Source organism: Orcinus orca, chromosome 12 (genome assembly GCF_937001465.1).
Source record: "Orcinus orca chromosome 12, mOrcOrc1.1, whole genome shotgun sequence".
Lineage (NCBI taxonomy): Eukaryota > Metazoa > Chordata > Mammalia > Artiodactyla > Delphinidae > Orcinus > Orcinus orca.
The window spans coordinates 9,089,211-9,114,285 of NC_064570.1; the positions used below are offsets into that span (position 1 = coordinate 9,089,211).

At 38.9% G+C, this 25,075-nt stretch overlaps 1 protein-coding gene across 6 annotated transcripts in view; it reads left to right on the top strand.

The window, feature by feature from the left end:
• The window catches only part of SERAC1 (serine active site containing 1), an 86,354-nt gene that overhangs the window by 55,811 nt on the left and 5,468 nt on the right, over nt 1–25,075 (top strand). For 5 of the 6 annotated variants that reach the window (XM_049695462.1, XM_049695460.1, XM_049695463.1 and 2 more), the window contains 7 exons: nt 8,202–8,315; nt 10,156–10,318; nt 19,204–19,354; nt 20,658–20,799; nt 21,855–21,949; nt 23,189–23,286; nt 24,455–24,637. In XM_049695462.1, the coding sequence (XP_049551419.1) occupies nt 8,202–8,315; nt 10,156–10,318; nt 19,204–19,354; nt 20,658–20,799; nt 21,855–21,949; nt 23,189–23,286; nt 24,455–24,637 (946 nt within the window). Of the gene's footprint in view, nt 1–8,201; nt 8,316–10,155; nt 10,319–19,203; nt 19,355–20,657; nt 20,800–21,854; nt 21,950–23,188; nt 23,287–24,454; nt 24,638–25,075 lie in introns of those variants that run through there. The other variant, XM_049695465.1, reaches the window with a different exon arrangement.

Consider the following 25,075-nt stretch of genomic DNA (forward strand, 5'->3'; position numbering starts at 1 on the left):
GAGCACAGGCTCCAGACGTGTAGGCTCAGCGGCCATGGCTCACGGGTCCAGCCGCTCCGCGGCATGTGGGATCTTCCTGGACCGGGGCACAAACCCGTGTCCCCTGCATCAGCAGGCGGACTCTCAACCACTGCGTCACCAGGGAAGCCCAGCTTTTGTTATATTTTATTAAACATGTTTGTCATGGGAGGTGCTCACCATGTCAACTAAAGAAAAACACACAACCTAAAGTTGTGAGTTAAGTTTTATTCAGGGGACCTTACTTAGGACTGTAGACCAGGAAACAGCGTCTCATATAACTCTGAGGAACTGCTCCATAGAGGTAAGGGAGGAGCCAGAAATATTGAGTTTTGTTGGAAAAAAAAGCCACGTAGTTGAACATCATAGATTACTGCTAATCACAAAGAACAGACATCTCAAGTTAATGATTTTATGTAGGGGAAGATGCAAGAATCTGGGCTCACTGAAATTATTCCTTAGGTATGTACCTTAACCATCTAGGGCCAGTATTGAGCACAGAATCTTTCACGTTTCCCTCCGTCCTGAATTCCCCTCAGGCACACAGCGGGTGGGGGTGCTGCCGTGGCTGAAGGCTTGATGGCGGGCGCATTGTTTGTTTTCTGTAATGGCAGGCTACGTTCTTTGTCCACAACTGGAAGCCAAGTTCACCATCTTGCTGGATCCAGAAAGCTTCCTTATCGCGTCTCCATCACCTCTGTGAGCTGCAGACACCACATCAACCTCTAGCCTCCAGTTTACCTCTCCAGTTCTGTGTCCTCACAGCAGCCAGGGTGACGTTTTAAAAACACAAGTTAGATCCAGTCATACTCCTGCTTGAAGCCCTCCAAATGGCTTCCCATTACATGTTAAGTCTGAGCCCTTTACTTTTTGTGATCCAGGCATGGACTGGCCCTTGTTTACTGCTGTGCCTGCCCCTGGGGGTGGTGAGAAGATTGACAGGAAGGTGCCATTAGGCACAGTTACAGAGTGTAAAGTTTGTTTGGTGGCAAGGAGTCTGAAAACTGAAGGAAACCATGCATTAGGTGAGGAAGGCAGTGTCTGCAGTGTCATCAGAGCTCTGAGTGCTCCACGGGGAAGCTCCACTCCTTTGGAATAAGGCTGCCTTCAGATGGGAAAAGGCGCCCCTTCTGATGGAGGTGTTGGTGTTCTCTCCCCGCATCTCTTACTCCCATTGACTAGATGTAAATACCTGGCAGACAACTACCCACACACAGCAGAGGGCTTCTGAGTGAATCAAAGCAGCGTCCTAGGCGTAGCATCCTAAACAGACTCCAACTCCGGCCCGCCCGAGGGTGACTACTGAATGCCATTATTCTTGTGGTACCATTTCAGCAAGACTTTTGTCTTCGTAAAATATCTCTTATATCTCTAAAAGAGAAATCAAAACAAATTATAATCACTATTACTATAATAACTAATCAACTCAGTGAGGAGAAAGTATTTTATCAGCAAAACAAATCGTATTTTACATTCTTTTACCAGTTGAATTGCCAACTAAAAATTGGTACTCGCCATCTGCCTCTACAAGGATTAAGTCACTGGCCACTGCAGCCACTGACCATCAACACAGCCTGAAAGGAGTTCAGGGCGGAGATCGGGAATGAGGTGCTCGGTGCTCCGGGAAAAACTGGCAGAACAGGCCTTCAGATAGTTAGACATTTTCAGGAGAAGATTTTATGAGCCCAGGTTCTTGCATCTCCTCGTATCTAGAAAAGCACTGAAATCGTTAGTGGTGACAACTGCTCCTCGTGACGAGCAGCAAGCCTCGGGCAACATGTGTGCTTGACAGCACGTCCCCCCTTCTCTAAAATCGTACACAATACTGACCTTTCCCCCTGACCTCTTTGGAGCACTTCCTCCAAGCTGTCTGAGATGCTGTCTCCCTGGGCTATAGTCCTCATTTTGCCCCAAATAAAACGTAACTCACAACTCTCACGTTGTTCATTTTTTTCAGTCAACAGAATGATTTGTCTTTTCCTCATCTCTGTGTTTATGAAAAATTCGGGACATATCAGTAGATATGACTTCTCTAGTATACTTTTTATAATTCCTCCTTTCGACCGTGTCTTGGAGTCGCTCCAGTGAAGTGTAGTCATTGTTTTCCTTTTGATGCTCGGAGCGCCACTGCCTGGCCACCAGAACCTGTTCCTTAGGCTGACCTCATTATCCTTTTAAATTCCATCCCCAAGGTGGCAGTGAGAGCACCTTTGTTTTCTGAGAGTAAGACGTCCCTGGCTCTTCTTGATTCTCCTGCCCTGCAAAGAGCGTCAGCTGCTCCTGCAAGGCATCCCACCCACGGCCCTCTCCCACTGCTGTCACTCACTTCTCTCCTCGCTCCCGTGCCAGAGCTCCTGGTACCTGGCCTGATGTTCCTCATTTTCAGCACAGAAGATGTTCTGCTCATTACTATTCAGTTACCATCCCTCTGCCTTTGATAGTGTTCTGTCACCTTCTACAGTGTTTCCGTACCTTTTGCTAAGTGAAGAGGAGAGTGGTTGAATACACTATGCCACTTCTTTTCTGCCCAGAAGTCATGGCCTCAGCCTGCAGTTTAAAGAAGGAGCACATCTTTAGTTAGTTTAGTATTGAAATAAATGTTTAATTTCCATTCTGAGGTTCCATCTCATCAGATCAGTAAGCAACTCCATCGTACTTACTCTTATTTCCCCACCCCCTCCCCAGTTGAGTCAGGCTCTGGATTTTTTTATATGCCAGTAAGTTGGGGATGAAGGAGTGGGAGGGGCATCCATCTGGCTTTTAGTGATCTGATCAGTTTATGACAGACCTGTCCCGTGATAATCCCCAGGCTCCCTTCAAGTGGAGTGAGCTGCTTCTGTACAAAACTGCTCACGTGAAGAGCTTCCTCTGGGCTTTAGCAGATAGCCTACAGTTATGATCGGGTTTAGAGCAGGGCTTCTTCATCTCTGTACTCCCAAAGTTGCATCCCTTTGGTGATTTGGTAAAGTCTATGAACTCATTTCTAGATGCATAAAATACAATTCATAGCATTACATGGGAAACCAATTATATTGAAATATTGTTATCAAAATAAAAAACTTGTAATATAATTAATATACGTACTTCAATTTCAAACTTAAAGAATTGCAACAATAATACATTTCACTAGATTTGCCAATTATTCATATTTTATCCCATTTGTTTTATCATTCCCCATTTACTCTCCCTCTTTCTATAGATATATTTTTATGTGTCTATTTACACACATTTGCTGTTTCCACCCTGAACCTTTTGAGAGTTAGATGCAGTGTCGATTTTAGGTCACCAGTGTGAGAATGTGCACTTGGCATGCAAAGGAACGATGAGCATAATGTTCCTTTCAGATAGCTGCAGCAAGTGATATGTGGTGGGGAAATAGTTGCGCTTTCTGTTGAGAGTCACACAGACTGCAGCTGTTTCTGTGGTTTATTGTCTGTGTTTATAATTGAATACAATGAAAAATTTTAGTTAAGTGTTAGGAAGATAAAGATGTAATTTTTTGCCAGCCAAGCTTACTTCCTCTCTCCCCTGAATTCTATCTACCCAGACCCTTAAGGATGACCTGGGTTACAAACTCATGCTTTACAATGAACGTCATTTACGCCGTTAGTTTGCACAAGTTGCAGAGCTCTAAGGTTGTAATTTTTTATGAAGAAACACAGAGATTAGCTCTCACACACATTAAAACAAAGGGACCCACAACCACAGCTAGAAGCAGTATCAAAACTCCCCATCCTCCCTGCGCCCCACCCACCCTGGCAGTGATTTGCCTTCCCTCCTTTTATTCTTTCTGTTCATTGGGAGAACTGGGTCAGTGAGAGTGAAAGCGCTTCTCCCACATCTGTCACCTCCTCCCACATCTAAAGCCTTGGTAGCTATCCAAGATCTGCCTGGGAATTTGTTGACTGCAGTTCTGGTGGGAGGTCGGGGGACAGGCCAGGGTGGTCCTTGGTCTTCTACTATCCCAGATATAACTATCAAGATCGCTCCTTCTTTGATGTCAGGATCCGGGTTTCAGTCTTGTTTTGGTTTTTGTTACCATCTGGACACTCCCCATCAGTCAGCTTGTCTCCAGTTTCAGCATTGGTTAGAGGACCTCAGGTGAATGTGACCTAGAGCCTAAGGATGCAACCAGGGATGCAGAAGTTTGGACATTTTAGATTGTGATTTCTTTTTGATCTAATGTGGCAAACTGCCTGGAGTCAAGAGAACAGTGGGTATGGTGCATTGAAATGACTTCCCATCATAAAGCTTTTGTGGTCTTGGCTAAGGACAATCCAGCTAAAATCTTGCATTTCTAGTATTATCATCTTCCCTTGTAATTTCCCAGAGTCTCTCTGAAGTCAGCTAAGCCATTAAGGTCTGAAGTCCTTGCATCAAGACACTTCTAACATCCACCTGCATAAGTATAGCAATGGGTTGTGATTGAGAGGAAGATGCCAATAGATGGGGTTTAAGGATGGGAGATTTCTTTAATGCCAGAGGATTTGGAAACCTACAGAGATGCTTACACAAAACAGGAGACTATGCAGCTTGCTTTCAGAGGGATGGATAGGCTTCCAAGGTTCTGCAAGTTCCTCATGATGTACAGCTGCACAGATCAAGGATTCCTTCTGTTGGGATGAACCCATCATTGTCATCTGCGAACTCCCTGTACCTTCCCTCCTTCCTTTGGTTATGGGTAAATCTGCTCATCCGGTGTAAGTAACAGAGACAAAGCAAACCCAGCTCATTTCTAAGTGTTTGTAGGAGAACAGATAATTATTTTCAGACATTGCATCTCTTAGCAGGCCTCAGCGTCAGCTTGCCTGACTCTGTTTCTTTACCACCTTTCTGACCCTCCCCTCCCCTCCCTCCCTCATGCACACTGCACCAGCCACACTGGCCTTTTCTTTCCATTCCCTAAATTTGCTCATTGTGTATCTACTTGTGTTCCCTCTGCCTGGACTGCTTTGCCACCGGCTTGTCACATGGCTGCCTCCTCCTTGTCCTTCAGATCTCTGCTTGTCAGCTCCTCAGAGAGACCTTCCTCTTTATCTCAAATGTTTGTTGCATTTATTGCCCTTCATAGCATTATTCCCATTCTGTAACTATTTTATATATTTATTTGCTTGCTTATTTGTTTTTCTCTTCTGTTTTTCTCTTTCTTCTTCTGATTTCTCTTATAATCTCCCCAGTACCAAGTACAGTACCTCAGACACAATATGCTCTCAATAAATATTTACTGAATAATGAATGGATGAATCATGACATTGCTAAAAGAGCCAGCTGTACACAAACTTATATATACTTAAGTAACAACTGGCATATTTCTGTTGTGAGTCAAAGCATTTGTGTATGACAAAGAAAAAACAGAGATAGCTCTAAGGGTTATGTTTAATTGGAAGGTAGATTATATGGTAAGAAAATACCTATTATGTATTAAATTATTTGGCTGGTATAAACCATTGAAATGCATTGGAAAAAATACCACGTTAACTCATAGTAACGTTGTGTCTCTGAGTATCATAATAAGAAAATGATACGTAAAAAGCTTTGTTATACACCTATAATTCATATATAATATGGATATAAGTTCTTTACTAACTTGATTAGTTGACATTTCCTTTTATGCTTTTATTATTATCGTTTCCTTTTAATTTTTATGCCTTACCCATTATTATTATTTTTAACATTGTCACTCTCTCTACCTCTTCCTCTGGATTTCTTTGATCCTTAAGAAATTGTTTTTCAGTATATCTTAATCCAGTGATAAAGAAGCAGTACCCATGTATATTGACTTTTGTGTTAGGAGTTAGAAAATACTTTGTATGATCACACTATGAATTTATACATTTTATTTATAGCTTTTTGCTTATGCTTCTTACTGCCACACAATTTGGCAGTTCATAAATAACTTAAAGCTTTGCCAACAAGGATAAAATTGGAACTGCACTCTTATATCCCACTTTAAAAATGATCAAGAAAAATGAAAATCCTGGATCGTTTTTCTCTTCCTTCTCCCTGTTCTTTCCTTGGAACATTTAGGTTGGAAAGAGGTCAGATGATTTGAAGCTGTGATGTAAGGAGAGGGGTTTGGGGGAGGCAGGTTGTGGTGGTAGGTTTTTAAGAAAAATTTCCCACCCCCCCAAAGCCCACCAGTCCACCTTCTACCCTTCTCTCTGCTGGAGGAGGCAAGGACTGTCAATGAGTTAGTCCTTCCCAATCCTCCATTTATTTTATTTTATTATTTTAAAATTTTATTTATTTAATTTATTTATTTTTGGCTGCATTGGGTCTTTGTTGCTGCACACGGGCTTTCTCTAGTTGCAGCAAGCAGGGGCTACTCTTCATTGCAGTGCGGTGGCTTCTCTTATTGCAGAGCACAGGATCTAGGCACGTGGGCTTCAGTAGTTGTGGCTCATGGGCTCTAGAGCGCAGGCTCAGTAGTTGTGGCACATGGGCTTAGTTGCTCTGCGGCATGTGGGATCGTCCCGGACCAGGGCTCGAACCCGTGTCCCCTGCATTGGCAGACGGATTCTTAACCACTGCGCCACCAGGGAAGCCCCCAGGGGCTCCATTTAAATAGCATGAATCTTTGAGATCCAAGCATGTTTAAACTCAGAAAAAAAGAAGATTATTATATCAGAGAAGACAGCATGAATAAGAATTATAGAGTGGCCAAACATTTTGAACATTTACTAGGTTTACTGAACCATGAACCCTATAAATTAACTCAGAATGCAGAAACTTATGGACTGTATTTCCTACAGGAAACACTGGGCTTTATATATACATTTTTGAAAGACACTACCTTGTAGTTGTCCTCTTTTGCCAGCAGGTGATCTGGTGCACACAATTATGACCCCTAGTTCAAATACAAAGCGCTTCAAAAGAAGATACAGTAATAAGTCTTCCTTGTATCTCCCCACCCCAATATACACATGTAGTTAACACACTTTTTTACACAAATGGTAGCATATGGTACACACTCTCTGCTCCTTCTTTTTCTCACCTAAGGGTTTATCTTAGAGAGTGATGTATATCAATATATGAAGAGACTCACATAGCATTCCGTTGTATAATTGTACCATCCTTTATTTAACCAACCCCCTACTGAAGGACATTAGGGAGCTTCAGTCTTTTGTTCTTACAAACAAAGCTGCAATGAACAAACTTGTACCTATATCACTTTGCCAGTGTGTGAGTGTCCTGTAGGATAAATTATTGAAGGGCATGGGCACTTGTAATTTTGACAGCTGTCGCTAAATTGTCCTCCATAGAAGTAGCCCGTTGGTATTACCAGCAGCAGGGTAATGAGAACGTCTTATTTCCCCACCTGTCTGATAGATGTAAAATATCCTTTCTTATCTATTTTAGAGGCATTTAGAGCAACATGACTGTTGCTTATTTTTCTATAGCCTTGTTGGTATTTTTCACTGATTTTTAGGAGATTATTGCATGTTACTGACCTGTGGTTAATAGTTGAATAGTTTTCTTTTCCCCATTTATTCTTATAATATGTTTTAATATCTATTAAGACTAGTCCCCACTACTCTTCTGTTTCATAACTTTCCTAACTCTTCTGTTTATTCTTCCATGTGAACCTGAATTTCAATTTAAGAAAAATTAAAAGCTCTCTCTCTTGTTTTTCTGGCCGCGCTGCGCAGCCAGGGACTGAACCCGACCAGGGACTGAACCCAAGCCATGGCAGCAAAAGCTCCGAGTCCTAACCACTGGACTGCCAGGGAATTCCCTTTTTTTTTAAAATTAAAAGCTCTCTGATCATTGTTATCATTGTCTTTATTTTAAATTTTTCCAGTAATGCCTTTTCTGTTATTTTGATTGATAGATTTTTAAGTAGACTCAACTGGCATAATCTGACACTAGAACATTTGTTCGGCTCTGGGCTTTTCTTACTGTCAAGATTTATGTGTTAGTCTCCATACTTTCAGATAAGAGGACACAGAGGAAAGAATTGAGAAAGTCTCAAAGACTGCTCTCTTCTAAGAATAATTCCATATGTTTTCTAGTCTAGCAACAGTTTGCATAATGAAAGTTCCCTGTAAGTTTCCAGAATATTTTGAGTCTTACATATTAGTTCTTTCTAATACTGTATATAGTACAGAGGGTTTTTTTTTTTTTGTCAAACAAAAAATATTAGACACTTTTTTCACTAAGAATTTTAATTATCTCACTTTCAGGGTGGTTTATGGTGTTTTGGAGGAAATGGACTTCCTTATGCTGAAAGTTTTGGAGAAGTTCCTTCAGCTACAGTGGAAATGTTCTGTTTGGAAGCTTTAGTAAAACATTCTGAGGTAATTTACATTTTCAAAATATGGTTTACTTTTTATGATCACATTGAAAAAATTATACATGTTGGTTCATTCAAGGGAAATAATTCTCATTTTTTATAAAAGAAAAAAAAGCTTTTCGCTTGTTTTTAAATTTCTGCTTTTTTCTCAATTGTCAGAATTGATAATCATGATTTAGCACCAATACATGAATTTCACTTTTGCTAAGTATTTCTAAAAATGGATTTAATCTTAATTGCTCATAAAGCAACCTGTTGTCTAAATATGGCATTTACCTTTGTGTTATGCTGTCTTGCATTACCTTTCTCAGATAATTTTTACAAGTAACATTACCAGGGAGTTAATTTCCAGTAAAATATTTGCGAAAGATGTGTTAAGATAGAAAAAAGGTAAATACTTGGAAAAAGTATTTATTTGACCATAGTCTTGATTTTTAACCACAGCATACATATGTCAATGATTAAAAAAAAAATTTGGCATTATGACAACTTTTCTATCATCATAGTTTGATTTTAAAAAGAAAAAAGCAACAAACTTTGTGGTGCTCAAGCATCAGTGCATAAAAATCATCCAGGAAGCATGTTAAAATGCACATTCCTGCTCACAGTTAGCAGTTGTAATTTAGTAGATGTGAGGTGGAGTCCAGGAGCTTGCATTTGTAACAGGCATCCCTGGTGAGGCCAATGTAGTTGGTTCCTCCCACATCATGAGAAACACCATCCTAGAGGTTCTAAACGCTCCAGTTTAATTTGGAACCATTAGACGTGGCACAAAAGCATGGTGCTCTCTGGTCATCTCAGTTCCCTCGGGTGGAATCAGGAATCGAGCACAAAGCAGAGTCGTTAGTGTGGTAACACACTAAAAAGGGAATGTGGGAAAGTAAGCTTGATTTTTTTGTGACTTATGACTGATTTCCGAAACAATAGGTGCATCTGCAGTAGAATGTCCAGTGCATGGAATGTAATAGTTACCTTTCCAGAAACTTCTCAACATATTAATATCTCACTTGATATATGTCTAAAAGGCATACTTTTTAAATGCATATAAAATGTGGTAAAATTTAATAAAAATTTAGAGAGTGAAAATCATTGCATATACATGACATGATATCACATAAGTGATATAAGTGATAAAACTAAGTGCTGGGGAGAGGCAAGGCTGTGCTGGTGACGTTGGCAGACTGTAATGGCTTGTTGATCAGTTATGTCACCTTACCTTAATGTATATATTTCCTTTGGCTTTCTTTTATCTCTTTTCTCCATTAAAAATTCACATCCCTCTTTCTTTCTTTTTAATTTTTACTTGATCTTCCTCTTTAAAAAAAAATTCCAACTCTTGAATTTTAGGAGAGCCCCATAGCTGTGGGCTTGTGTGGGGTAGTGTGTAGGGCCACAGATGTTGCTTATCTCTATATGGGAGTTCTTGTAGGCAGAAGCAAAATGTGCCACTTACACAGGGGGATTATTTCCTGTTATCAGGTGGCAGATTTCTCAAGGGTAGAGAACCTTTTAAGGTAGTTTCAAGCCAGTCAAAGTATCAGTATAAATTGAAACAATTCTGTAATAATGACATTGTAGTTACATCCAACCAAGAACTAAGCAGAATAACTTTAAGAATAAAAATGTCACAAGTCCTAGTGGCCTTAATTTTTCAGTGATTTTAAAGCACTTCCCACACAGATAGGGGTTTGCTTATTTATTTGAGCTGAGCTGAGAGTTTTGGGGGGGTCTCTCTGGGTCTCTTCCTTGAGCAGGAGCCACCTGGCTGCCCACCAGCATGCTGTGTCACCTGGTTAGTGAATTTGTGCAACATAAAGTGAGCTTTCATTAATTTATTGTGCTAGATACCCACACATTGTGATAAAATTGAAGCAAATGGAGGCTTACAACTACTGCAGAGGCTGTACCAACTTCACAAGGACTGTCCTAAAGTACAGAGAAATATAATGCGTATCCTTGGAAATATGGCTTTGAATGAACATCTTCATTCTACTATAGTTCGCTCAGGTAACAACTTTACATACCGAGTATTTTGGATCCAGTCCTTTGTTTTTCTCCCACCTCCACCCCTCATTCATGCTACGCTAATTTTTCAATAGGCTTAAGACTTTGCTTAGGGTTAGTTTTGGGTCCTTAGAGCATGTCATTTTAGAAGGGCAAGGAATTGCTTGAGACGTGGGTAGTCCACACCTAAGATAATCAGTGTGTGGACAGTCACAGGAGAGCAGTTTTTGCCATGATGACCATCTAATTGTTTATATTATCTTTTATATGATCTGGTTAACCAAGAGGCATAGTAAGACTAAAAAGAAGTCCACTGTATAATTGATTTTCCCCCTTGCAACTAATAAACCACCTGTGGGGAAGTACTTTAGATGAAAATTCCTGCCTGATCCAGTCTTTATCATGATGGTTGCACAACGGTGATTTTCCAACTGCAGCATCCCTTCCTCGTTTACTTTTCAGCATCTGGCATTCTACTGTAAGCAAGAGCTCTTCCCTCTCACTCCTTCCTTCTCTCTTTCCTTCCTTTCTTCCCTCTCCTCCCTCCTTTCCTTCTCTCTCCCTCCCTCCCTCCCTATCAGTATGGGCACATGGTTTCCTATGTTTTAATAGTTTACAACTTATTATTGTACTTAAAAATTTGATGCCAGATTGTCTCAGCTTTGGTTAGTAGGAGCCCGGCAAATTGGCTCCTGTGTCCTTTGATATGCCCACATCATTTTGGGAGGCATTCCTTACTTTCCAGTATAACAAGATGTTCTAGGCTCATTTGTTCAAAGAATCCTGTTTCCTTTTAGTAGAGAATGAATTTTAGAGACCAAGATCTGGGTACTGTCTAGCTGTGCTTATTGCTCCTGGGGTGTCTTTGCTTCTGGGCTCTTTCAGTGGAAAAAGCAGGGTGATATATACAAATATATATATGCATATACACAAACAAATATACATACCTATGTGCACATATACATGCATATGTTCAACAATATTAGAAACGATGAATTTACATTTTTTTCTTGTATCACTCTGTTTTTGTTTTTTTTTTAAATTTACATCTAAGAGTGTCTTGATCAGCAGAAGTTTTTAACTTGCTGAAATCTGATTCGGGGATCAGCAGACTTTTCTATAAAGGACCACTTACTGTATTGGTTTAATTTGTTCCTCTTTTTTTATGGATTATTAAGGTAGAAACTTAGATCACTGATTTTAACCTTTTTTCTTGTTTCAGTTAATCTGTTGCTGTGTAGCAGACCACCCTAAAACTCACTGGTTAAAACAGCAGCCATATATTTTGTTCATGAATCTGAAATTTGGGCAAGATTCAGTAGAGAGGGCCTTTATGTGCTATATGCAGCATCAGCTGGGCAGCTCAGCTGTGAGATGGAGGATACATTTTGAAGATTGCTCGTGCACGTGGCTTGCAAATTGGTACTGGTTCTCAGCTGGGAGCTCAGCCGGGGCTGGGGGCACTGGCTTCTTTCAACACTCGCCTTGGGCTTCCTTAAAGCCTGATGGCTCGGTTCCAAGGGCAAATGTTCCAAGAGAGAGACAGGTATAAGCTCTTTTGCCTTTTATAGTCAAGCACTGGAAGTAAGTTTTGCCATGATCTATTGATTAAAAGTTAGTCACCAAGGCTAGCTCATATTTGAGGAGAAGGGATTTAGAAGGGGTTTAGACCCATCACCTCTTGATGAGAACGGTGTCAAAAGAATTTGAAGACGTGTTTTAAAGTCATTACAGTTATTTTCTAATATAGGCATTTAGAGCTGTAAATTTCCTCTAACCTGCTTTAGATGCATCCCTCAAATTTTGGATATATTGTATTTTCATCATTATTCAGTTTGAAATATTTTCTAATTTCCCTTATGATTTCTTCTTGTCTCATGAGTTACTTAAAAGTGTGCTGCGTAACTTACAAATATTAATGGCTTTCTAGATGTCGTATGTCTTTGATTTCTAGTTTAATATTCCATGCATTCAAAGAACACACCCTGTAAGATTTTAGTTTTTGGAAATGTGACACTTATTTGATGGCCCATTTTATGGTCTATCTTGGTGAATGTTCTATGTGCACTTGAAATGAAGGAATATTCTGTAGTTGTTGGATGAAGTGTTTTATACATAACAGTTCAACCAAGTTGGTTGATCATATTATTCAAATCTTCTCCAGATCTTTACTGAGTTTTGTCTCGTTTAATGAATTACTGAGACGTGTTAAATTCTTCAACTGTGATTGTGAATTTGTTTCTCCCTTTAGTTCTATCAGATTTTTCTTCCTTGTGAAATGTTCATTTTTTTATTATTAAGTATTGTCTCTATCACTGGTAATACTCCTTTTCTTCAAGTCTGCTTTGTCAGGTATTAAAATAGCCATACTGGCTTTTTTTTTTATGCTTGCTGTTTGCATTGCATATCTTTTGTCTTTTTCCCTTCTTTTGCTTTCATTTTTCTGCGACTAAAAATAAGTACGTCTCTAAGACAGCACATACTTGCATCTTTTTTAAAAAGTTCAGCTTGATAATCCCTTTTAATTGAAGTGTTTTGTCTCTTTAGCTCTAATGTAATTATTGATAGTTTGGTTGTGTCTGTTGTCTTGCTCTTGCAATTTGTCCCCTCTCTGGTTTTTGTTTCTTTTTTTCTCCTTTACAGTCTATCTTAAATGCATATTATACCATTTTGTATATAACGTGAGAGTCTCACAACAGTATAATTCAGTTTATACACTCTGCCATCCTTTGTGGTATTGTCATAATTATAGACCATAATATGTTATAGACTACATATGTTATAGACCTCACAATATATTGTTGTTATTTTTGTTTTAACAGTCAAGTGGTATTTAAAGAACATAAGAAAACTTTTTATTTACATGTTTATAATATACAGCGCTCTTCCTTCTTTTCTATCTAAATTTGTGTCCGATATTATTTCACTTCATCCTAAAGACATGGATCTGCTGGCAACAAATTCTGTCACCTTTCATTTTCTGAAAATGTCTTGACTTTGCCTTTATTTTATTATCCAGGGAAAGGTTATTTTCCATGGATAAAGAGTACTTTGTTGACAGTGTGTTATTTTCTTCTGTCAGCACTTAAAAAATATTCCATTCTCTCTCTTTTTTTTTTTTTTTTTGACCCAAGCCGAACATCAACCTTTTATTGATAACAAAGCAGCAATTTGGGGGCATGTTTCCAAGACACCAAGAGCAGGCTTCTGTCCCCATGCTCTGTGTGTGTGTGTGTGTGTGTGTGTGTGTGTGTGTGTGTGTGTGTGTGTTGTCTGATGAGAAGTCTCTTCTTACGTCCACTTTTCTTCTCTTATATGAAATGTGTCTTTTTTCCTGTCTTCTTTTTAGATTGTCAACAGTTTGACTATGAAGTGCCTAGTCTATTTTTATATTTATCTTGCTTGGGGTCTACTGAGCTGACTGAATCTGTGAGTTGATGTTTTTGAGCAAATTTGGAAACTTTCTAGCTTGTCTATCTTTAGATATTCTTTTTTTTGTCCCTTTTTCTCTCTTCTTTCCTCTTGGGACTTCAATTATGTATATTAAATCTCTTGATTCTGTTCCACAGGTCATTGAGACTCTGTCCATGTCTTTCCCAAAATTTTTTTTCTCTGTGCTTTACCTTTCTTTTTTTAATGTATTTTTTAATTGAGGTATAGCTGAAGTTTCAGGTATACAACATACTAATTCACAATTTTTAAAGATAATACTTCATTTATAGTTATTGTAAAATATCAGCTATATTCCCTGTGCTGTACAATATATCCTTGTAGCTTATTTATCTTATACATAGTAATTTGTACCTCTTAATTCCATACCCCTATCTTGCCCTTCCCCGCTTCCCTCTCTCCACTGGTAACTGCTAGTTTGTTCTCTGTATCCGTAAGTCTCTTTCTTTTTTGTTACGTTCGCTAGTTTATTTTTTAGATGCCACATATAAATGATATCATACAGTGTTTGTCTTTCTGTTGTATCATGCAGTGTTTGTCTTTCTGTTATCTGACTAATTTCACTAAGCATAATACCCTCCAAGTCCATCCACGTTGTTGCAAATGGCAAAATTTCGTTCTTTTTATGGCCGAGTAGTACTCCATTGTGTGTGTGTGTGTGTGTGTGTGTGTGTGTATATATGTATATATATATATATATACACACACACACACACTATATCTTCTTTACCCAGTCATCTACTGATGGACACTTAGGTTGCTTCCATATCTTGGCTATTGTAAACAGTGCTTCTATGAACATTGGGGTGCATGTATCTTTTCAAATTAGTGTTTTAGTTTTATTTGGATATATACCCAGGAATGGAATTGTGGGGTCATATGGTAATTCTGTTTGTAGTTTCTGAGGAACCTCCATACTGTTTTTCACAGTGGCTGCACCAATTTACGTTCCCACCAACAATTTAGAAGCGTTCCCTTTTCTCCACATCCCTGCCAGTATTTGTTAGCTGTGTTCTTTTTGATGGTAGCCATTCTGACAGGTGTGAAGTGATAATCTCATTGTGGTTTTGATTTGCATTTCCCAATGTTGAGCATTGTTTCATGTACCTGTTGGCCATCTGTACGTCTTCTTTGGAAAAATGTCTATTCCTGTCTTCTGCCCATTTTTTAATCTGGTTGTTTTGGGTTTTTTTGATGTTGAGTTGTATGAGCTGTTTATATATTTTGGATATTAACCCCTTATGGGTCATATCATTTGCAAATGTTTTCACCCATTCAGTAGGTTGTCTTTTCGTTTTTTTTTTTTTTGCGGTACGTGGGCCTCTCACTGTTGTGGCCTCTCCCATTGCGGAGCACAGGCTCCGGACGCGCAGGCTCAGTGGCCATGGCTCACGGGCCCAGCCGCTCCGTGGCATGTGGGATCTTCCCGGACCGGGGCACGAACCCGTGTCCCCTGCACCGGCAGGCGGACTCTCAACCACTGCGCCACCAGGGAAGCCCTGTCTTTTCGTTTTGTTGATGGTTTCCTTTGCTGTACAAAAGCTTTTAAGTTTAATTAGGTGCTGTTTGTTTATTTTTGCTTTTGTTTCCTTTGCCTTAGGGGACAGGTCCAAAAAAAATATTGCTATGATTTATGTCAAAGAGTATTCCACCTATGTTTTCTTCTAGGGATTTTATGGTTTCAAGTCTTACATTTAGGTCTTTAATCCATTTTGAGTTTATTTTTGTATATGGTGTAAGGAAGTGTTCTAATTTCATCCTTTTACATGTAGCTGTCCAGTTTCCCAGCACCACTTATTGAAGAGACTGTCTTTTGTCCATTGAATATTCTTGCCTCCTCTGTTGTAGATTAACTGACCATAATTGTGTGGGTTTATTTCTGGGCTCTCTATTCTGTTCCGTTGATCTGTATGTCTCTTTTTGTGCCAGTACCATACTGTTTTGATTAATGTAGCTTTGTAGTAGAATCTGAAGTCAGGGAGCATGGCTCCTCCAGCTCTGTTTATTTTTCTCAAGATTGTTTTGGCTATTCAGGGTCTTTTGTGTTTCAATACAAATTTTTAAATTATTTGATCTAGTTCTGTGAAAAATGCCATTGGTATTTTGATAGGGATTGGATTGAATGTGTAGATTGCCTTGGGTAGTATGGTCATTTAAACAATATGAATTCTTCCAATCCATGAATACAGTATATCTTTCCACCTGTATGTGTCATCTTCAGTTTCTTTCATCAGTGTCTTATATATAGTTTTCCAAGTACAGGTATTTTACCTCCTTAGGTAGGTTTATTTCTAGGTATTTTATACTTTTTGATGCAGTGGTAAGTGGTAAGTGGTAAATCCTTAATTTCTCTGACAGTTCATTGTTAGTGTATAGAAGCAACAGATTTTTGTATATTAATTTTGTATCCTGCAGCTTTATTGAATTCATTGTTGAACTCTAGTAGTTTTTTTGGTGGCACCTTAGGATTTTTTTATGTATAAAGTATCAAGTCATCTGCAAACAATGACAGTTTTACTTCTTCCTTTCCAATATGAATTCCTTTTATTTCTTTTTCTTACCTGATTGGTGTGAATAGGACTTCCAAAACTATGTTGAATAAAAGTGGAGAGAGCGGGAATCCTTGTCTTTTTCCTAATCTTAGAAAAAATGCTTTCAGCTTTTCACCATTGAGTATGATGTTAGATGTGGACTTGTCATATATGGTCTTTATTATGTTGAGGTATGTTCCCTCTATACCCATTTTTTGGAGTTTTTATCATAAATGGATGTTGAATTATTTTAATATTTTATTTTTTTAAATAAATTTATTTATTTTTGGCTGTGTTGGGTCTTGTTGCACATGGGCTTCTCATTGCGGTGCTTCTCTTGTTGCAGAGCACGGGCTCTAGGCATGTGGGCTTCAGTAGTTGTGGCTTGTGGGCTCTAGAACGCAGGCTCAGTAGTTGTGGCACACGGGCTTAGTTGCTCTGCGGCATGTGGGATCTTCCTGAACCAGGGATCGAACCCATGTCCCCTGCATTGGCAGGTGGATTCTTAACCACTGCGCCACCAGGGAAGTCCCGTGGCTGTTGAATTCTGTCAGTAGCTTTTTCTTCATCTTTTGAGATGATCATATGGTTTTTATTCTTCAGTTTGTTAATGTGGTGTATCACACTGATAGATTTGAAGGTATTGAACCATCTTTGCATCTCTGGGATAAATCACACTTGATACATGGTGTATGATCCTTTTAATGTGTCATCAAATTCAGCTTACTAATATTTTGTTGAGAATTTTTGCTTCTATGTTCATCAGTGATATTGGTCTGTAATTTTATTTCTTTGTGATATCTTTGTCTGGTTTTGGTGTCGGGGTGATGCTGGCCTTTTTGCTTGAGTTCAGAAGCGTTCCTTCCTCTGCAATTTTTTGGAACAGATTGAGCAGGATAGGTGTTAATGCTTCTCTAAATGTTTGGTAGAACTCACTTGTGAAGCCATCTGGTCCCGGACTTTTGTTTGTTGGGAGGTTTTTTTTTATTACTGATTCAATTTCATTATTGGTAACTGGTCTGTGTACATGGCTGAAGTATAAAATCAAGTCACAGGCCAGTAGGAATAGTATGATTCCATTTAGGCAAAAAAAAAAAAAAAAAGCATATGGAGCTATAGTGTGTATGCATAAATTATAGGTATGTAACTGAATTTTTATAAAGGTTTGGAAGGGTGTCCACCAGACTTTTAACTTTGATTACTTCTGAGGATATAAGTGGGAATTGGGAAATGATGGGAGTGCTAAAGTGGGATGTTCATTATTAAGTGCTATTTTTGTTTATTTTTACAATTAAAATGTATTCAGAAGTTATGTAATTAAAAAACAGTAAATATTTAAGAAAGACACAAGTTTTCCAAGGAGCATTAGGTGAAGCATCTCAGGCATTGTAAAAATACTTTGCCAACTAAAAAATGCTGTAGAAATGGCTTGTGCCATGCTTTCTCTTGTGTTTCCTTTCTTGTGACTCCGTTAAAAATAAAGCCATATTTTTGTACATACCAATAACATACTTGTATATCTCTATAGGTAGAATTTTAAAACATTAATTATTGTAAAGCATTCTATAAGAGATTTTGAAGAGGGATTTTCTAATATTACAAATTAGAGTATTGTTAAAGAATTATTGGGTCTGAAATTTCTTTTGGATTATTAAATAATGGCCTCCTATCATCACAGTGCTTCTCAACACTTTTGCCACAGAAAGTGGGAGGATGAAAGAGGGAGGACAAGCTGCTCTCTATTGAGCACCTGCTGCGCTTGGAAATGGCAGTTTTTATATAGATTAATTTATTAGAACCTTCCTTCAGGTCAAATGAACCACGTAACTTGACTGAGTTTCCATAGCAAGTAAGCAAGGGACAGAAATTTGAGCTCAAGTCTCTCTGACCTCAAAGCCCATATTTTGTTTTATTTTAAATTAAATAATACATGAATAGACTCTCATTGTAAATACTTCGGAGAACACAGATATAGCAAAAAATTAAACCCAGCTTTATACAGAGCCCTCCACAACCCCAACTCCCTCCTAAGAGGCAGTGACTTTAATAGTTTGATGCCTCTTTCCAGATCTTTGTGTGTTTGTGTGTGTGTGTGTGTGCATGCATGCACAAGCATAAACTTTGCCTACATATTTATGTTCATAAAGCAATACACTGTTTTAAACAACAAAAACATAAAAAATAAATGAAATTGTACTACACAAAGTATTTCTTTGTCTCCCTTTAAGAAATAGTTCTTCCAAACTGTTATATATAGAATGGATAAACAAGGTCCTACTGTATAGCACAGGGAATTATACCCAATATCCTAAGATAAACCATAATGGAAAAGAATATGAAAAAGAATGTATATGTAAGGTATAACTGAGTCACTTTGCTGCACCGCAGAAATTAACACAACATTGTAAATCAACTATACTTCAATTTAAAAAAATGAGTTTTTCCTTCCTGAACCTCAGGTTTTACAAGGTTTTTGTCTGTCAAACAAGTTCATTATTAAGAAACTACTCACTCGTGTATTATTAAGGGCTGCTAATATGCCAATCAGAATGAAATAACTAGTGTTAACTCACTGAGTTTAATAATTTTTGCTAAAGCAAAATATTACATTTTCTTACCATTTATGGCCTCATCTCTAGTAATTACAACTTCTGTTAGATTTTCTAAATAAAGAAAATGGCTCTTAACCTTCGTTGAGATCCCTAAGGAGTACCTGGCTGGGGACATCATGGCATTGTGTTGTGGGACCCAGGGGGCCTTAGGGAAGAATGTAATTGTGGTGGTAGGGCTTTTTCTCGTAGACAGATGCTGAGGTTTGCCTTCCTCCCATCATTTTCAGCCTGAAAACCTCTCAATAGTCCGAGACGGATTAGTGCTGGTGTTTAGGGAATGTGTTCTTTTCACCAGGCTGGGTTTCGATACTGGTAGAAGCAATAAAGTCCCACCACATTATGGAGGCCTCACACGCCGCCAGAACCCTGGCTAATCTAGACCGAGAGACTGTGCAAGATAAGTACCAGGACGGCGTGTACGTGCTGCACCCCCAGTACCGCACAAGGTAAGAAGGCAGGGTAGAGCCGCTTTGTCCCTGTGGGGACGTAATGCTTCAAGGGCTTAATATTCTAACTTCTTTCTGCATAATTTAGATAAGTTAAATACCTTACAAATAAGTCAAATACCTTATTTAATGAAACAGTTTTCCCCTAATAACCTCAGAAGCATTGCAAGCTGTCGTGAAAGTATGGAACTAGCTAAATTACCAGGGTTATTTTATACCAGCGGCTTACCTTCAGGAAGGCTGCATTCACCTTTTATAACGTGTCTCACATAAACTCTGTAATGCATATTTCTTCTTTGTTTCATTACATTTTTCATGTAAATCTAAGTTATTAACTGATTAGGGTTGTAGAGGTTGATCTGGATGAGAAGGAGCTAGGACATTATTACATGCAGGCGACCAAATCAGCCTGGGCCTAGAACTCAAGGGACTAGAGAAAGCTTAGGCGAGGTTATAAAAGCATGTATCGGAAGGAGTAAGTTGTAATAAATTTGACTCATACTCCTTAAGGTTATTTCTTTTTTTGTTTGTTTGTTTTCTTAAGGTTATTTCTGGTCACTATTTCCAGTCGTATCGTTGCTAAGACAATAAATATACCACAATGAAAAAATTACACATTTCTTAGATTTTTGTCAGGCACTTTAATACCTCAGAAAATAGCAAGAACTTTTTTTTAACTTGAAAAATAGATTTCCTGGTTAATTCTAATTTGTAAATAAAATAATATGGTAATGTATTTTATATGTGTTACATAATTGGGTGTGTATTATAAATAGCTTGCAAGTAATATACGATTGCAATTTTTTTAAATGGCATATACAAAGAAAGAATGTTACTTTAAAGTCTCATTTGCTCTGTTTCTGATAAACATCATTTTCCTTGATAAAAACAATCTTTTTCATGCATACTGAGTTTGAAACTACACTAGCATATGATTTAATTTCTTAAATACTTTTATTGATTTGTGTAATATTCTCATGGAACTCTTTGGAGGGTAATCTATGACATCTGTCACTTCATTGATCACTAAGCACATTACAGTTGATTTTGGTTGGTCTGCCTGCCTAGTTGTGTTTCCATCCTTACAGAGAGAGCAGTGAGCACACTGCATATATGTCTTTGCCAGAACTCCTTTAGGGCTCCTCAGCAAACCTGTGCTTATAAAGCTTGCCTTAATTAAGTTTATTTTATGTCATATAAACCTGCTAAAATAAGCACCATCCAAAGAGAGTGCTGTGTAGATTCTTATCAAAGTAATAATGCATTTTTTTCTGCTTCTTTTAAAAACTCTCTCCCCTGTTAGTCAGCCCATTAAAGCAGATGTCCTGTTTATTCATGGCCTTATGGGAGCAGCATTCAAAACGTGGCGCCAGCAGGACAATGATCAGAATTTAACTGGAAAGGTTTCAGAGGATGAAACCAAGTATACAACATGTTGGCCCAAGGTAAGGAAGCGGCTACCTCTGGTAGGCCACCCTTATCCCGACACACTGCTGTGTCACCGGCCTTTAGAGTCCTCACTGTGACATGCTTACTTTTCTCTTTTTACTGGGATTTTTTTTCCATGCAGTTTTTTTTTTTCTTTAGGGACACTTATAATATGTTACATGAACAACTGGGCTTATCACTCTGTGTTGTATAATTTACGGTACATTCTATGACTCTAAAAGAGTATTCTGTTAAGTAAAAAATGGGCAAAGGGCAAGGGCCAGTAAAATAGTCCACTTCCGTTAAAAATATAATTCAAAAAAATATATATATATAATTCAATGAATAATATATTAATAACAGCTGGCTAGTTCTGTGATTTTAATAATTATAAAATAGAAAGACTTTGAAGAAGTAATTCTGCTTTGGATTTCTTTGACATTATTTCTTCTAAAGAGCCTAAACTTTGGCATTAATTTATTGAATGAAATTTATCTAAAGCTCAGTGAAAATTGATGCTGTAAATATGTATAAATAGTTCCTGGGGCTTTGTCCCACTTCTGCTTATCCACCTTCACAAGGGCGTATCAGCAGAAAGAGTGGTTGGCACTCTTTCTCTGGTGACACTGAAATATGGAGATGACGATAAACCTCGGATCCACAGAGACAGAACTGTAACTGTAATTAGTATCTGAGCTCTCAGGTCAAATCTCTAACCTCCGTCACACTCTTCTGTCTGTCCTGAGATCACAGCTTTCTATTAAATGCTTTCAAAAAGCCAATTTGATCTAGACTCCAAAAACAGGCCCTGCTTTTGGCTATAGCAGATTAAAATTGAGAATATTCTCTTGAAACCTGCATAGACCTTATGCAATATCACCTTATGAGCAGAGATATAAAAAGATAAAATGCTGGAGTTATTTTTCTAGTCACCTTTATACTTTACTCCAATGCAGTCTTTTACTAGTTGTCAGTATTACAAAGGTCCTTTAGTTACGAATTTCAATTGCTAGGAAATAAGTGGAACAGTGGAAATTCATATCTTCCCTTTTGTACCTTTTATTTTACGTAGTCGTGGTTAGCAAGAGACTGTCCCGCTCTCCGAATTATATCTGTGGAGTATGACACCAGCCTTAGCGACTGGAGAGCAAGGTGCCCTATGGAAAGGTAACAGAGGGGGAAGGGTCCAGGCCACAAGTGGGCCCTCTGGGATGGAGGGGGGTTTTATCTTTGAGGCCACAGACAGGATTTTCTTATGGAAAACTAACCTAACCTTTCTTCTCTTCCTTATAGAGGAAGTTAGCTATAAATAATGAAACTGTATAAGGCTTAGATATAGTGTCAATGTTGGGCTCCTAACATGGTTCGCTTAAAACTATTCTCATAGTAAGGACCATGGATTCGAGAGCAAAGTTTCCTTAATTCCTGGAAGTAAACATGGGGCTTTTGGCTTTTGTGTTCACAAGCATACCACCTAAAGGAAGCCAAGAGAGATGCTGAGCAATGTAGGCTCCTTATGTCACTTGTACATCGTATGTGCCAATTGTATATACAGGAGAGAGTGCTCGATTTCTGGACTTCAGGACCTAGACTATAGCCAATTCTGCCTTTGACTCACTAGCCATCTTAGGTCATTAAACTGGTCTGGGAAGTCTGGTCTACAAATGGAGGGAGTTGGTCTGATCTGTGTTATCAAACTGAGTGTTATATATGAATGACCCCCACCTAGGTGCCAGAGGAATGGTGCTGCGGGTCAGCGGGCGAGGCCCCAGGGCTCCTTCCCCAGGTCACCCAGAGGAGCTCGCATAAACCTTTATTTCAAAGAAAGGATTCTCCACATACACAGTTTAAAACTACCAGACCAGACAGCTTTAGAATTCCCTTTTAGTTTGAAAATTACTTATTTGAAGTCTGATTCTAATGGCTTTGTGCTGTTTCTAAGTAACAAACCAAAATGATGAAAGCTTAGTGTTTGTAACATAAATACAAGTAGAACTAAACAGCAATGACAGCTGACTCCACAGGTGAACTCGCAAAGGACAGCATGGTCTCCGCTGATCCTTGTCTTGTCAGGCCACCTAATGAGGAGGGATGCACACCCTAAGTGGTGGGGGCAATGGGGTAAGACCCAAATTTGACCTGTGAAAACTGCCCGATACGTTTTAGATGCCTAAACAATGCTTGTTTCATAAATATTCCCACCTATGCCAGTGTGACTAAGTTAGAAATGGGGAATGAGCAATTGCAGGAATCAACCGGAGAGAATAGAGGTATTCCTGACTCCAAAATGTAGCATGTAGAATTGGTCCAATAAACAAAAGATCTTGCCTTAAAACGTGGATAGCAAAATTGGGGTAGGGGGAATCAGTAGCCTCCTGTCATACCCGCTGTTTTCATTTTGTTCAGAAAGTCCATTGCATTCAGGAGCAACGAACTTCTGAGGAAGCTCAGAGCTGCTGGTGTTGGGGATAGGCCAATGATTTGGGTATCACATAGCATGGGAGGTAAGTATGTTTCACTGTTGCCAAGCAAGCATTGTGAGGTCGTCAGCCATGGAGCTCTGTTTTGTTTACTGGTAGCCCTCTCCCCCTAAATTAATGTTTTTGGCTATGGCTCCTTCCATGCTATTTGTTTTTCTAAGAGGGGACAACTAGTAAAAAACCATATAAAAAGAAAATGAGTTCAGCACTACGCTTGATAATGAGTAAATATCAGAAGCTGTCCATGGCGTATGTAAGCCCAGCTTGTAAATATGTCTCAGCGCTCCTGGCTGGTCCCAGGGCCCCCCTTTCTTCCCTGTTTCTCCAACCACCACAGAGTCCGTCACTGCTCCTGTGCCCACAGCCCCTGCCCCCTGCATGCCTGCTTGCCCCTCGCCCAAGGCCTGCAGAAGTGGCGGTGTGATCACAGGTGTCCCCTCTTTGGTCCCAGTGCTTGCTTGCTAAGCCACATCCCCTGCTTCTCCCAACCCACTCCCAGTCCGGTGCTAAATGTTCACCATCCACCTTGCAGAGGGCCTTTCAGCAGCCCTTGGCCTAGTTTAGCTGATCAAATGCTCAGGACTACTGACTCTTGAGTCTGGGCTTTTTGCTGAGAGAAAGGTGGATGTAGCCCTTTATATCCTCAGAGACCGACTGTTACCATCCATGTTACCTTTGTGTTTCCCTATCAGCTCCAAGCCCAGGCTGGGGGACAGAAAAGAAGGTGCCTTCCTAGGTGGATTTTCCCACAGCAGCTTTGTTTTCTCCCCAGTGGATATGTGAGACTATGTGTTTTTTAAATATTAGTACTGTCCTAACAGAGTGGTCGTTAGTGGGCTGCTGCGGGTAGGTGGGGAGGCTGGCTGCTGCCTATGCACGTCATTGATGGACACCCAACATGCAGTGCCTAACTCTCTTCTCCGGGAGAGCGCATCCTGTGATGTAACATCTGCCTTACAAATGAGTTTCTAGAATCTTACCTGTTCGTAGTCTTGTGCTATATATTTTAGAGGATTGGGCGCATTACTAAGTGTTAATATTTTAAGGCCCTGTTTGTTGGACTACAGAGAATTATTGTTTAAACTTTTTTAAAGAAAGCATCTCTTTTTCTGTATTTCTTGTTTGCCTTTTTTTTTTTTTTTAATAAGGGAAGGAAAATAGCTTATGCATTGTTTTTCTTCTCTATGGCTAGGTCTTCTTGTCAAAAAGATGCTGTTGGAAGCCTCTAAGAAGCCAGAAATGAGTACTATTATAAACAATACCAGAGGAATAATTTTTTATAGTGTCCCTCATCATGGATCCCACCTGGCTGAATACTCTGTTAATATTCGTTATCTTCTCTTTCCCTCTTTGGAAGTCAAAGAACTCAGCAAGGGTAATACTTTTTTTCTAAAGGGAATTGGCATTGTATTAACACCAGTTATACAGGAGAAGGAGGAGAACAGTTTTGACTAACAGTTTTAACTTGGCTGTATTACCTCATTTTACTATTTGTACATCAGTTGTGTTTACACTATCATGGAAACTTTTTAGTTTGGGGTTAATTTTTCTTTGATACATTCCCTTTTTGTTCTTAAGCCATTATCTGCTTAAGAAATATAATAATAATTTTAACACTATCTTAGTTAAAATTTTTAAAGTTACATAATGTTTTGCGTTAAGTATTATTCCAAATTACCAAAGAACTGCTCTTTTCCACAAGTTTGGAAAATCATCAACTGTTAAAATATACACGAGCTTCACAGATATTCATATTAATTATAAGGCACTATATTTGCTTGGGGTTAATAAGCATCTTCTCTTTCGCTGGAAC